The 15,653-nt window shown below is 44.3% G+C and overlaps 1 protein-coding gene across 1 annotated transcript in view; it reads left to right on the forward strand.

The window, feature by feature from the left end:
• ndst2a (N-deacetylase/N-sulfotransferase (heparan glucosaminyl) 2a) overlaps positions 1-15,317 on the forward strand; it is a 62,321-nt gene extending 47,004 nt beyond the window's left edge. The window contains exons 7-14 of the mRNA XM_080739929.1: positions 363-545; positions 1,275-1,371; positions 3,252-3,375; positions 4,851-5,025; positions 8,527-8,697; positions 10,985-11,094; positions 11,754-11,856; positions 14,256-15,317. Of these exons, the coding sequence (XP_080596055.1) occupies positions 363-545; positions 1,275-1,371; positions 3,252-3,375; positions 4,851-5,025; positions 8,527-8,697; positions 10,985-11,094; positions 11,754-11,856; positions 14,256-14,381 (1,089 nt within the window). The 3' untranslated portion in view covers positions 14,382-15,317. The remainder of the gene's footprint in view (positions 1-362; positions 546-1,274; positions 1,372-3,251; positions 3,376-4,850; positions 5,026-8,526; positions 8,698-10,984; positions 11,095-11,753; positions 11,857-14,255) is intronic.
• Positions 15,318-15,653: the final 336 nt, after the last annotated feature.

A 15,653-nucleotide genomic window follows, 5' to 3' on the forward strand; every position in this document is an offset into this window, starting at 1 on the left:
CAGTACGTTGGTTTATTCAGAGAATGCATTCTGAGACATACAGAGAAAAACAACAGTTTTCATACAGGAATTAAGACACTCCCCTCAAAGGAGGGAGAGAGAGACTTTGTTATAGAGAAAAGAGCCCTGTACTTATCTGTCTTTACCAGGTAGCTCATGGTTGCAATGATCTCATGTCAAAGTTGATGAACTCAGTTTAGGTCATACTGACACAGTTTTAGGTTTACGCTATTGGAAACTCAAATAATATAATGACAACAAGACAAGACAAATGTAAACACTTTAAACATACAAATGATTAAAATAGAAGCACCCTATAAAAACCTCTTTTTGAACTGGTTTCTTCCCTGGTTGGTCTCCAGATCAGCATCTTCATGACCCACCTGTCCAACTACGGCAACGACCGGCTGGGTCTCTACACCTTCGAGTCCCTGGTGAAGTTCGTCCAGTGCTGGACCCACCTGAGGCTGCAGACGCTGCCCCCCGTCCAGCTGGCCGACAGATACTTCCAGATCTTCCCCGAGGAGAGAGACCCCCTGTGGCAGGTCAGACTACACTATGTGTATTTATACATAGCGTTGTTGTCGGGCTGAAACCTCTTATCTCCATACTCAGTGGTTCCCCCCAGGGGGGTCTCCAAAATTATTTTGGTGGGTCCCCAGATGATGTGCAACATTGTTTCCTCACTCAATAGTAGACATAACCGACATAAAGCTTAAGTGTATAGAGCATATATGCACATTTCTAAAGTGACAATTTAAGGACTTTTTTAATAATTCTAATATGTCAAATTAAACATTGGCCAAATTGTCAAATTTGAGGCAGAAATTTTGAAAATTGACAATGTTCACAACACCGTTGTGAGCATGTAGATTGTCTATTTTCAGAATAGATCTGTTATACAAAATGTAATTCCTCAACTCTTAGTGCTGGTCAGGGTGGTGGGGTCCCCAGTTAAAATATGAATATTTTGGGGGTTGCGGCCTGAAAAGGTAACTTTTTGTGTTTTTTTTCCCCCCGTAAATTTAACGCCTACAGTACTTGATCATACTACAGCGTCACACAAAAGCATCTAAAGTAGCAGATCCACAAGCTCTGAGCGTGGCGTGAAGCGACGCATTTTGAGTTTGTAGATCTGCTACAAACTGAAAAGTAACAGTTTTGGACATATGGCGTTTCCACCCGATAGAGAGGAGACAGTGAGACAGTGTGTTGTCAATGTAGAATACGTTTCCATGAACTAAGTGACGTCATGGTTTGCGGTTGTTTTTCAGAACCCGTGTCACGACAAGCGACACAAAGACATCTGGTCCAAGGAGAAGACGTGCGACAGGCTGCCCAAGTTCCTGGTCGTAGGACCCCAGAAAACTGGTGAGACCTGCTTCTGTCTGTCTGTTACTGTCTGTTTGTCTGTTAAGGTGGTTGCACATTGGTGTTTTTTCATTGCGTTTTCAAAATCCGCAACAACGTTTTTCAGGCCAAGGAGAGAGAGGGGAGAGAGCGAGAAAGCAGCGACCCAGTGGCGACAGCTGCAAAAGTCGTAAAGAAATCGACCATGGTCTGAAAAAAAAAAGAAAGAAAAACACGTGCTTCGAAATTCGCTCCTATATTCGTCCGAAAAAATGCAGCAGTGTGCAACGATCTTTACTTTGTCTTTCTGTCTGTCTGTCTCTCTTTCTGTCTTTCTGTTACTGTCTGTCTCTCCGTCTGTTACGGTCTGTCTGTCTCTGTCGGTTTGTCTGTCTGTGTCTCTGTGTCTGTCTGACTGTCCAGTGCAATAAGAGTTAGGGCTGTCACAATTAGGCCTGTCCTCTAAAAATCGACGAATCGACGCGTCGTTTTAAGCCCCGGGAATCGAGGAGTCGAAAATATATATATATTTTTTATATCACCAGTTAACCTACTATACTGCGGTGCACTGCTGCTAGACTGGTGTCATGTACTTCCAATTGAGAGATGTAGCAATTGGCGAACAGTTATTTATTGTCTCGCACCAGCGTAGGGGTGAAAGTGAGACGGAACGGCCAGAACCGCCGCTTCGTTAAAACATTCGGAGCCGGGACGGTGTTCCGTACTTAAGAGGAGAAGCACGCTGTCAAAATCCCATATTAAATAACCTGCCACAGCACACACGCACGTCCACGAAGTAATTAAACAATCTACTAAAGTCAAATTAACATACACAAGTGTAGGCTACTAGTTACATTTTCTAATTAAAGTGCTTCTGAATTGTTCCAGTGTTGTAAGTAATCCATGATGATGTTTGTAGTTTGTTTCGCTGTGTTTGCGTCCATGACATGTCCACACTGAGGGCTCTAGCTGGGAGCTGTGCCTCCAGCTATTTATGATCCGTTTCTGAAATGAATCCGTTCTCGACACCGACTCATTACTCTGTCAGTGCTCTGTGTCCCGCGACTGCGGACTGGATCCCATCGTTCATTTAAAAGAGCCGTTCAAGAGAGCGGAATCGTTCGCGAATGTCTCATCTTTACTGCACGGCAGTGGATGCTGCCGAGACGGGGCAGAGTTGATCAGCGGAGATGTTTTATTTGTTTTAACGGTGTGTTGTACATTGCTATGCAGATAATGTTTGTGCTCGCGCACCGATATCACCGAAAACACCGTGCATTCAATTCATCTTAATGTATTATTGTGTTGTGTTGATGTGGACGTTTAAAGCAAAACTTTATTTTTTATTTTTTACACAAAGTAGACTATAAAACGATTCGTCGACGCGTCGGAATGAACCCCTCGATTCGAATCGATTCCAAAAATCCCGAGTCGAGGACAGCCCTAGTCACAATTATTACATAATCGTCTAATCGCAATTATTTGACATAATCACGATTATTTTTCATAATCGTTTCCATGTTGAAAAATTTTCATATATTTTTTAAAGTAAAAAATAGTGGAAATAGCAGATCTACAAGCTCACAACGCGTTGCAGCGCGACGCGTTGTGAGCTTGTAGATCGGCTATTTCCACTATCGATGTTCTTTTTTAAGTATAAAGTTGTCAAATTATGTCAGTAATTTCTTTGTGTATTTAGGTTATGTTCATATCTACCATATGCAACTTCAAAGCCTACAAGCCAAACAGAAATGTAATTGTCAACGACAAAAACACAATTAAATCGCTAATCGCATTAACCATTATTTGAGTGACAATTATTCGTCATGTAAAACGTCATAACGGTGACAGCCCTGATAACAGTGTAATGTGTGTTATACTCCATAACTCCATCCCGACAGGCACCACGGCGCTCCACTCCTTCCTCAGCCTCCACCCAGCCATCACCGCCTCCTTCCCCAGCCCCGTCACCTTCGAGGAGATCCAGTTCTTCAGCGGTCCAAACTACGACAACGGCATCGACTGGTACGTTAACGACTGCAGATGTATCTGAAAAGCGACAGCAAGTGATTTCACTGGCTTTATGTGTCACTCCCACATGCTCAGTGCTGGGCTATATAAAAGATCTATACATTCCAAGTGATAAATATGCCATACAGTTTGTTCAGCCCTGATTACTTTCACGTCTACTGTCCAGTTTAAAACTTGGGTTTAAAATTGTCTTTTTTTATTTTTATTTTCACCAGAAAAAAGCGCTGTAGGCAGTGTTTCTGTCTTCATAAAAGGCTGATAATGTGAACATACATTGAGGGTAAATCGTTTTTAGCAGCAGTGGGAGTATAGTACAGACCATGAAGGTCTTTAGTCTTTGGTCTTAGCAACTGGATATGTAGAAGTACAGTCCAGTATGTCCAACATGTTCAAATGAGTTTTGTCCCCAAAAAACAAAAGTTAAATAAGACATTCTGTCGCGAACAAACAGGTTTGGTAGAACTGTAATGCAGTGTGTTTTGGTCTTGGTTCAGCTCTGACAGCCTCGGGGGGAATAAACCTCTTTGTGAGTTTTGAGCATTGAGACCTTCAGGTGTTTATTTGTTCACATGGACACTAACCAGGTCACGGTCGACAGGTCCAGCTGTGTTACCTGGCTCTCCACTCGTCCACTCTCATGACATTTTTAACCTTTTTTTGTGGAAATCTTTAGAAACTCCTTTAAAAAGAATAATAACTAAACTGCACTCTGTCGAGGTGCCAACTTGCGCCTTGATTGGCTACGGGCGTAACACAGACAGATATGCGACAGAAACACCAAACGTAGTACTTGCGCACTCTGCTGGCACAAGTAATCAACACATTTAATGCCAGCCTATTTTGGTGTTTTTTTCACAACCACAAGAGAGCGCTGTCTACACGTCTATCCGTTCCTTTGTATTCTATGGGCTGGGTGACACGTAACCCACCATAGCTAAACTCTATCCACCCATGCAAACACAAGTAGCAAATAGCACACGTCAACTGCATGATCCATGCATGTGCTTGTAACAATTAGCAAGCTGTCTTCCCACGCTCCTCCCATCTTTTTTTGGAATGAAGCTACGACTTACGGCTGAGGAGATATGTGTTTATATTTATAATAGGATCTAACCAGAATAATAACAAAGGTGACCCGGAACCGATCGTGCACTTCCGGTTCCGGTTCAGCCACTATGATCCGCCGCTGGACGCAATCATAGGTTACAAACGAAACCCTGGTTTTGATTTCAGCAAAAACTATGTTTTTGCGTTGTTTTATAACCAAAAATGCCTTTCTCGTCCACCTTCGTCGCCGACAAATAGGCCTAATGAATGACTCTCTCCAATCTACGTCTGGGGGATTAAAAGAGTTAATGACAAAAAATGGGATATTCACTCATGACCACCAAAAATGGGTCCCACTCCCAACCCACTGTTTGGGAAACAGTGTAATAAAGTATTCAATCAATGACACTGTGCTCCTGCAGGTACATGGACTTCTTCCCCTTCCCCTCCAACGTCAGCACAGACTTCATGTTCGAGAAGAGCGCCAACTACTTTGACACGGAGGTGGCTCCCAAGAGGGCCGCCGCGCTGCTGCCCCGAGCCAAGGTCCTGGCCGTGCTCATCAACCCCTCTGACAGAGCCTACTCCTGGTACCAGGTGAGACCGAGGACTGAGTCCTACATCTCATTAGTCCTACATCTCATTAGTCCTACATCTCATTAGTCCTACATCTCATTAGTCCTAATTTAGTTAGGGTTCGGTTTTAGGGTTAGGTTTAGGCATAGTTTTACTGAGGTAAGGGTTAGGTTTAGGCATAGTTTTACTGGGATTAGGTTTAGGTTTAGGCATAGTTTTACTGAGGTTAGGTTTAGGCATAGTTTTACTGTGGTAAGGGTTAGGTTTAGGCATAGTTTTACTGAGGTTAGGGTTAGGTTTAGGCATAGTTTTACTGAGGTTAGGGTTAGGTTTAGGTTTAGGCATAGTATTTTCACCAGGTTAACATTCACCAGATTCAGACTAATGGGACATAGGAACAATGAGATGTCGGACCAATGCCATGGCACCGTGAGAGTATTTACATTTTGTACATAAATGGATATTTCACTTTCACAAAAAAACGTTTGGTCATTTTATCGTCTAATCAGGCTTCTGGGAACACCCTGGACAGATTTTGAGTTGCTTGATTCAGTATTTAGATATTTAATATTGATTTGATCAGACACGGCCCTTTCCTATACAAACCCATTGTAACTTCAAACTCCATTTAAACCATGATAGATTCATTGAAAACACCCGTTCTTTTTTCTGGTGACTCATACGGTCCTCCTAATACGTGAGCTGGACGTGTTTTAATAATTTTTGGGAAAATGATACAAAAAGTTATCGAAAAAAACACAGCCAGCTCGCGTATTAGGAAAAAAAAAGAATGGGTGTTTTCAATTAATCTATCATCACGGCTAAAATGGAGTTTGAATCATAATAAACAATATGCATTTTAACCATGGTTTTGACCAAATATAATTACTAAAGACACGAACCACAAACGGTTTGATCAGGGAGTAGAGTATGACAAATCACACACACGCACGCACGCTGCAAATTAGCATTACGAAACGCACAAGATCCTTCGACCCTGTAGGCATGTTGAAAGGAGCTTAGGATTGTGTGTATTTATATTCTCTTGGTTTCCCAGCCAAACGCCACTGGTAGCTCATAAGTGACGGTGAGTCATCCTCACAGGCAGGGGCGTCACTAGGGGGGGAAAAGTGGGACTGAGTTACTAGGGCCCAAGGTGGAGGGGCTTTAGCTATTGAAACATACCAGATATCCAAGCTCACAGCGTGGCACCGAGTGCTTCGCTGCAAGCTTGTAGATCTGCTATTTTTGAAAAGTCGTGAAAACGTGTGCAAATCTTTGAATATATGTACTTTTTAAGCGAACATTTGTAACTCCGATTTTGCTTCTGGGGGGTCCCTGGAACTAAATATATTGAGATGGGGGTCCGTGGCCAAATACATATCATTTTGGGGGTCCTTCACACGAAATGGTTTGAGCACCACTGACATAGAAACAGGTTTTTCAAAAAACCTTAGAAGGATTTGAAATATTCAGCTTTTTTCAGAAAAAAAAGCAGATCTACAAGCTCACAGCGCGGCACTTGGTGCCACGCTGTGAGCTTGTAAATCTGCTATTTTTCAATAGTTAAAGCACAAAATGTGAGTGAATCCTTGTACCCAGGGCCCAGAATGTGGTGTGACACCCCTGCTCACAGGACGTCACTCTGTCACATTACCGTTAGTGGGAACATCAAAGGATGCTGGGTTTTAGGTCCGTCTCAGCAGGAAGCGACGACGCGAGCGTTTCCTGTCCTCTGTGCTCGCGTCGGGCTGACTTGAACATAATTATGTAGCGCTAACAAACACCATTAACCCATTCAGGCCTAGAATTATTGAATGCTTTAACCAGTGAAAAATAGCAGATATACAAGCTCACAGTGCGGCACCGAGGCGGCACCGAGTGCCGCGCTGTGAGCTTGTAGATCTGCTATTTTTGCAAAAAAGTTGTGTAAATGTGTGCAAATCTTTGAATATATGTATTTTCAAAGCGAACGTTTGTAACTCAAATGTTGCTTCTGGGAACTTCCTAGAACTAAATATTTTGAGATGGGGGTCCGTTGCAAAATAAATATCATTTTGGGGGTCCTTCACATGAAAAGGTTTGAGAACCACTGACATAGTAGTCTCTCAAGAACAGACTAACTGAGCTCCAGTTAAGTGAAAAGGACCTTTTCTTTGACGATGGCAAGCCAGATTGCTGACATAGAAACATGGGTTTTTCCAAAAACCTTAAGAAGGATTCAAAAGGCACTTATAGAATCGGGTCAAATTTTCACGATAAAAAAAAATAGCAGATCTACAAGCTCGCAGCGCGGCACTCGGTGCCGTGCTGTGAGCTTGTATATCTGCTATTTTTCAATAGTTAAAGCATAAAATAATTATACACAAAATGTGTACCCGTTCTGAATGGGTTAAAGATGATGGAATCCCCTGTAGCTTTTAACGTTCCACTTACTGCGTGTCTCTATGTATTTATGTACGCATATTGATGTGTTTATCCAACCCTGCAGCCCTCCCCGCTCACTTAGATCAGCTAGCACAACAATGTTCTCTGACCCCTTCCCTAAAACACTCTCCACACGTCATAGACTCTTTTTCCTTTCACTAAAACACCCTGGACAACGCTCCACACATCCTAGACTATTCTCCCTTCCCTAAAACACCCTGGACAACGCTCCACACATCCTAGACTCTTCTCCCTTCCCTAAAACACCCTGAACAATGCTCCACACGTCCTAGACTCTTCTCCCTTCCCCTAAAACACCCTGAACAACGCTCCACACACCCTAGACTCTTCTCCCTTCCCTAAAACACCCTGAACAATGCTCCACACGTCCTAGACTCTTCTCCCTTCCCTAAAACACCCTGAACAACGCTCCACACATCCTAGACTTTTCTCCCTTCCCTAAAACACCCTGAACAATGCTCCACACGGCATAGACTCTTTTCCCTTCCCTAAAACACCCTGGACAACGCTCCACACGTCCCAGACAATTCTCCCTTCCCTAAAACCCCCTGGACAACGCTCCACACGTCCCAGACTCTTCTCCCTTCCCTAAAACACCCTGGACAACGCTCCACACATCCTAGACTATTCTCCCTTCTCTAAACTAATGTTTCTCAACCAGTGTGCCAAATTGTAAAATAATATTAGAAAAGGCAAACATTTTGAAAATAGCCACACACACCATATTATCTAGGTTTGCCCTGGGCTCTTTTGGCTATGCAAAGTGTGCCCTGGGCCCTGGCAGAAGAAGTTGGGAAATACTGCTCTAAAACACCCTGGACAACGCTCCACACGTCCCAGACTCTTCTCCCTTCCCTAAAACACCCTGGACAACGCTCCACACGTCCCAGACTCTTCTCCCTTCCCTAAAACACCCTGGACAACGCTCCACACGTCCCAGACTCTTCTCCCTTCCCTAAAACACCCTGGACAACGCTCCACACGTCCCAGACTCTTCTCCCTTCCCTAAAACACCCTGTTTTACATCTTTGTATTTGTTTGTTTCTGTGTCTGTCCTGTCGTTCCATCGTTCAGCACCAGAGGGCGCACCAGGACCCGGCAGCCCTCAACAACAGCTTCCACACTGTGGTGACGGCGCCCCCTACAGGCCAGAGGGACATCCTGACCCTGCAGAGACGCTGCCTGAAACCTGGAGCATACGCTACACACCTGGAGCGATGGCTACGACACTACACACCCAGCCAGGTAACACACCACTACACACCTAATAGACAATACATTACATTACACACCCAGCCACCTAACAGACAATACACTACACTACACACCCAGCCAGCCAGGTAACACAATACTACACACCTAATAGACAATACACAGAGGGGGCACGGTGGCACATTGGTTATCGCTTCGCCTCACAGTTAGAAGGTCCTGGGTTCAATTCCCGCCGGGGGACGCTGTGGGCGCTGGGGGCGTGTTCCTCCCTCCGCATCATCAGCGCCCACACCCTAGGTGGGGTTGGCGATAGGGCCTTTCTGTGTGGAGTGTGCATGTTCTCCCCGTGTCTCCTAGGGTAGATGCCCTCACAAAAACATGCAGTAGTCCTGGTTTCTATACTACCTCCCCCTAGTCAGCCAGGTGCTCCCCAATTCCCCTGGTGCGGCAGGGGGAGAGCGGAAACCAGGACTACAGGTTAGGTAGTTGGCACTGGGTGAGAAAATGGGTTGCAAAACTCATACAAAAAAGACACAATACACACAATACACTACACTACACAATGCAATACTACACACCCTGCCAGGTGACACGTGCACACATTGACATCAAAGGGGGCTTGAGCCCCTGCCCTTTTATCTATCTGTAAAAAGGTGCCCTCTCCAGACCATGAATACAGTTTTTACTATGGTGAAAGAAATGCAAATGCCCCCTCTTTCCATGCCATACCTGAAGGCAGCATTCAAGAGAATAGCCTTGTCCAAACTCTCCTGAACTTGAATGCAGCATCTTATGTTGAAAGAATAAGAATTGCCCTCTCGGTGTAGACATCCATGCTTAGTTCAGTGTGGTATCAAGCACCGAAAATAGCCGACCTCCAAGCTCACAACCCGCGTTATTCTCACCAAAAGTGCCCTTTTAAAAAGTTCAGCCCCTGCCTCTCTAACATTCTCTGCACGTCCCTGACACCGAGCCAGGTAACAGACAATACACCACACTACACCAGGGGTTTTCAAAGTGGGTGACAGGGCACCCTGGGGTGCCGTGACGGCAGTCCAGGGGTGCCGCGAGATCATTTGATATTTGGAATTTATTTGGACACTTGAAGCACAAAGTTATTTTCAGTCAGTTCTAACCAAAATGGCTATTATCTCAGGGTTTTCTTCGCAACATAATCACTAAAATATCGTCACTGTCGGGCAGAAACCTCGTATCTCCAAGTTTGTGTACGTCTTTTGGTAAAGCAAAGCCCTGCTTCATCATAAAAGACTGTCGCACAAAACTAGTGAAAACAGCCGATTTACAAGCACACAACGCCTCGCGTTGCGAGGCATGTGTGCTTGTAGATCTGCTGATTTCACTAGTTTAGTACATTTTATAGATGATTTTACAAAACGAACGGTTTTGGACATACAAGGTTTCCACCCGACAACGACGATATGCTATAAATATAAGGTACTGGGGGTGAAAATTATAATGTAGGGGTGCCTCGGATTAAAAAAAATATTTATGGGGTGCCCTGAGACAAATAAGTTTGGGAACCCCTGCACTACACAATACAATACTCCACATCTGGAGAGAGAGCTATGACACTACACACCGAGCCAACGCAACGCAATACAACACAACACAACACAACACAACACAACACATGCTGTTCATTAGTGCAGGCTTGTAGAGTTTTTGTCAGCTAACACTGCTGGTACATCCAATGCAGTGATTCAATGTGGATCGGGGGGGCCCTCTACTGGAGGTTTATTAAAATATTAACCCTGACTAGAGACACTGATGATTAGAATCATTAGAATAGTTCAGTATTGAATGGTTTAGTATTAAATGGTTGCAGATGTAACCACTCAACTTTGTCTGTCTGTCTGTCTGTGTGTGTGTGTGTGTGTGTGTGTGTGTGTGTGTGTGTGTGTGTGTGTGTGTGTGTGTGTGTGTGTGTGTGTGTGTGTGTGTGTGTGCGTGCACTACTGTAACACTCCCTTTCCCTCGATGACCACACATGAAGCTAGATAGCATTTTTAGGTTTTAGGAGAAAAAAAATGTACTGTTTAGGTGCGTGGTCTACCTATGTTATTGTTTTTCTAGATTGATATTCCTATGCATTTGTTGTATTGCCGTTGATGTACTGACCTGATTATCTTGCTTTTGTATATTGCTATTGTAAGTCGCTTTGGATTAAAAGTGTCTGCTAAATGCCTAACTTCTGTGTGTGTGTGTGTGTGTGTGTGTGTGTGTGTGTGTGTGTGTGTGTGTGTGTGTGTGTGTGTGTGTGTGTGTGTGTGTGTGTGTGTGTGTGTGTGTGTGTGTGTAGCTGCACATAGTGGATGGAGCTCTCCTGCGCTCCAACCCAGCTCTGGTGATGGAGGGAATCCAACGCTTCCTGGGAGTGACACCCATCTTTAACTACACCCAAACTCTGACGTGAGTAGCACCACCACCATCTTTAACTACACCCAAACTCTGACGTGAGTAGCACCACCACCCATCTCTAACAACACCCAGTGGCCCCACCTCCATCCTTAACTAGAGCCAGCAACACCACCCAATTCGTAACTGCAGCCAAACACACCGAGGCTCTCCGCACCCTCACATTGTGCACCCTAGCAGAGAGGTGCACCCAACTGTGTCTGGACTTCAGAAACTGGCCACCCCCCCCCCCCCCTCAGGAAGGAGATCTCTGGTCGCCAAACAAGGAATGGAGACGACCTGGACACTCCAACATGCAAAACTGAGAGATACAAGAAATCACCAATCCCATACATGTGCAGGCTCTTAAATGATAGTGGATTCTAGATTTGTGTTTTTAGCTTATCTGTGATCATAAAGTTGAATAAACATAAACGACTCTCATTTGAGTGTCACCAAAGATCCTAGATATCCTCGTCATTCCACAGAAAACCTCTGCTGTCACCCCACTTGAACGTCTCACTACGAGAACATCCTACGATCTGTGGATCTACAGCAGTGTTTCTCAACCTTTTCAGGCCGCGACCCCCAAAATAAGCAGTGTGTTTTCATTTCTCTCGTATACAAATGTGTTTCGATGCATGTTAAATGACAGGTGTGTTTGTGCGTTGCAGGTATGATGAAAGTAAAGGTTTCTGGTGTCAGAGGGTGGAAGGAGGAAGACCCAAATGTCTGGGGAAAAGCAAGGGCAGGAAGTACCCCGAGATGACCCCTGAGGTAAGAATAATAAGAACTCCAAAGATAAAAAGTGTGGTCGCAGTGACGTGAGGAGGTCCAAGCACACTATAGTCTCCATTTGCACACTTGTAATCCATGGGTTTAATAGAATAGAACATTCCCATCTTGAAATCTGTCTTATATTTATATTACATATTGTGATGACACTCCTGTCTAATTGGTAGGGGTTTAACCCATTTAGGCCTAGAATTATTGAATGCTTTAACCAGGTGCCGCGCTGCGAGCTTGTAGATCTGCTATTTTTGAAAAAGTCGTGAAAATGTGTGCAAATCTTTGAATATATGTATTTTCAAAGCAAACGTTTGTAACCCAAAATTTGCTTCTGGGGGGTCCCGGGAACTAGATATTTTGAGATGGGGGTCCGTGGCCAAATACATATCATTTTGGGGGTCCTTCACATGAAAAGGTTTGAGAACCACTGACATAGTAGTGTCTCAAGAACAGACTAACTGAGCTCCAGTTAGGTGAAAAGGACCTTTTCTTTGACGATGGCTGGCCACATTGCTGACATAGAAACATAGGTTTTTCAATAAAAACTTGAGAAGGATTCAAAAGACACTTATAGAATCGGGTCAAAATTCTAATTTTCACGATTTTTCAAAAATAGCAGATCTACAAGCTCGCAGCGCGGCACTCGGTGCCGCGCTCTGAGCTTGTATATCTGCTATTTTTTAATATTTAAAGCATAAAATATTGCGTCATATTGTGTTCAGGCCTAAATGGGTTAACAATATAGTAACTGAATAAAAAAAAATGTTTTAATTTGCAATGATCTGCTATATCGAATGATATCGATAGCAAAAGCATGTATCGTACCGGTTTGGCTTTGTATCATATCGATATCGTTTTACAATGCACATAATCGGTATTGAGTAGTTTTGCAGTGCAAATAATTGATTGTATGAAGACTAAGTATGTGTGCTTTGTATTTAGCAATTTTAAGAAGGAAAATGAAATAGAGGGGTTTAATTACTTGTCCGTTCCATTTAGCTACTCTTGGTCTATCGATAAATGTGTGTAATCTCTGTGTTCATGTCAAGGTGTGGGTTTGTCCATATGTGTTGAAATATAATGTCCATGTATTTGCTAGAGAATCAGTGTTTAATTATTTATATCCATAATCAAAGATGTTTCTATTAATTAAAAACATTCACTATTGACACGTTTCACACATATTTAATTTCTTTGCTAAATAGTTACTTTGTCGATTTTGAATCGTATCGTATGGCCATGACTGAACCAATGTCGTCTATGTATGGTATCGTCAACCATGTATCGTGATGCCTATTGTTGTTAAAATGTATTGTTACATTACACCCCTACTAATTGGACATCCTATTGTCCAATCAGAGGTCAGATGAAAGTTAACAACAAATTCTATATTTTGATGTCAAGCGAAGCATGGCCAATCGTGTCTAATTGGACATTACATTGAGCATTACAATGTCCATGATATTCAGCCTTACAACCCCGATAAAATCACTCAAAAAGATTACAAAACACTTTGCTGGCAAACAACTCTGACCAAATACAATAGTGTGTTGCCTACAGCAACCACACTAATAATATAATCATCTTTATTTATAACCCTAACCCCTGAGGTAGGCCTGCGTCCACGCTGTGTTGAGCGGTTGCTCCGTTTATTCACGAGTAGTATTGTTGACATGGCTGCAGCCATTGGTCTGTTAACATGCATCCATTGATTCATGAGTATCCTTCTAATTCAGGCACGTGCAGAGAAAATTGGAGGAGCAGGGGCTTGGATTTGAAAAGGGCACCTTAAGCCGGCACCGGCAAAATATTTCATACATTTCTACACAGATTTAGAGGAATATTTCATTTTGAATTAACACTATGAATTTACTGAAAAAATAACTCCACAAACTGAATAATAGTCGTGCTAAAGTTACAATTGCTATATCACTGGTCACGAAAAGCCACAACAAGCCTGCCCTACAACTCAGTAGCCTAGAGCAGTGGTTCTCAACCTGGTTGAAAAATAATCATTTGAACTGGGGACCCCCCCACCCAGATGAGCACTTGGAGTTGTAAGACTTGAGGCATTACATATTGTTTAATACGCTTCTCAAGCCCCCTTTGATGTCTATGTCTGCACGTGCCTGAATCAATTCATGGTTAGAGTTGATTGATTCATGGGGAGCTCATAGCTAGTATTTATTAGTCTAAGTTAGTGTGATGGGGATTGTTTTTATTTTTATTTTTTCAATGATGATCAATCCCACAATTTCTGTTCTTTTCACAACCAGCATACAGCATGTAATCAATTGTCTGTCTTTTGTTCTGTCTGTCCTTCTGTATGTCTGTCTGTGTGCGTGTCCGTCTGTCTGTCTGTCTGTCTGTCCATCCTGCACGTCTAGACGCGTGCCTTCCTGGCGGAGCACTACCGCGAGCACAACATGGAGCTGCTGCGTCTGCTGAACCGCCTGGGTCAGCCGCTGCCCTCCTGGCTCCGCGAGGAGCTGCAGAGCACCAGCTGGAGCTGAGGACCGCAGCCCGGACCCTCCAAGATACCCTCCGTAGCCCCGGGGTACCTAGAACACAAGACAGAACCCCCCGTACCCCGGGTACCAGAACACAAGACAAGAACACAGATAAAACCCGGGGGGGCCAGAACATGGACCCCCAGAACCCAGCGCTCTGGACCCAGGTTAAGCCGGGGCAGGAACGTGACTCTTACGGGGGTGTCAGGAATAATGAACGAGGACCCACAATGGGGGGGGGGGGGGGGGGAACGGGTACGGCGCTGGGCCGGTCGCCACCAGGGGGAGCTTGAACATTGGTTTTCAAAATGCGTTGGGCATCCAGGGCGGTTCTGGTGGTTAAAAGGGGAGAATCTTCAGACACGGATTTATTTTCTGTAAAATGGAGGTGGTGTCAGAAGTGGGATCCTTTCGCCTATAAAAAAACTTCCTACGGAGTGGAGGGAGGAGTGCTTAGGTTTCTCAACGTCGGGCCACCAACGGTCAAGATGGACCTTTAAAGCGTCTGTAACTCTGAGAGTGTACATACATGGTTATGCAGTCTCCATTTGTACACTCAGGGTTAAACAAACACAGCAGAGATCGGGGGTCCTGGAGATAAAGACTGGTATCAAACGGGGGGTCCGTGGCGGAGGCGTGGCCTAACGCGTATCAAACTGGGAGGTCCTTGAAATGAAAAAAAAAAAAAAGAAAAGTTGAGAATCACTGAACTACCGTTGAGCTCTCCTCGGATCCCCACCGTAGCGAACATCACCAACGTTAGGCTCCGCCTTGCAGGCGACAAAGACAAGTCACCTGATTGGATGAGATGAATAGATGGCTCCGCCTTCTCCTTCCCTAAACACACACACACACACACACACACACACACACACACACACACACACACACACACACACACACACACACACACACATGCATTAAGGTGTTCATCCCGGAGCAAGTGGATTTCTCTCACTCTCTCTCACTCTCTGTCTCCGCCCTGGTGGCACAGCGGACAAACTGCAGGGTGTGGAACATTGTGGAGAGGCGGAGGGGGAGGGGCCGCGGATCGCCTGCTCCAATGAGATCTCATCTCAGTCGTGTTTTTTTTTTAGCAAACAGGATCTGACCTCACAGGATATCCTGTGGATCTCTGAAGCGTATGAATGAAAAACTAAACAAAAACCTGGAGGAATGGGCGCTCAAACACACACACACACACACACACACACACACACACACACACACACACACACACACACACACACACACACACTTCGTTTCTCCAGAAGA

Source organism: Nannobrachium achirus (assembly GCF_963921795.1).
Source record: "Nannobrachium achirus genome assembly, chromosome: 13".
NCBI classification, from domain to species: Eukaryota; Metazoa; Chordata; class Actinopteri; order Myctophiformes; family Myctophidae; genus Nannobrachium; species Nannobrachium achirus.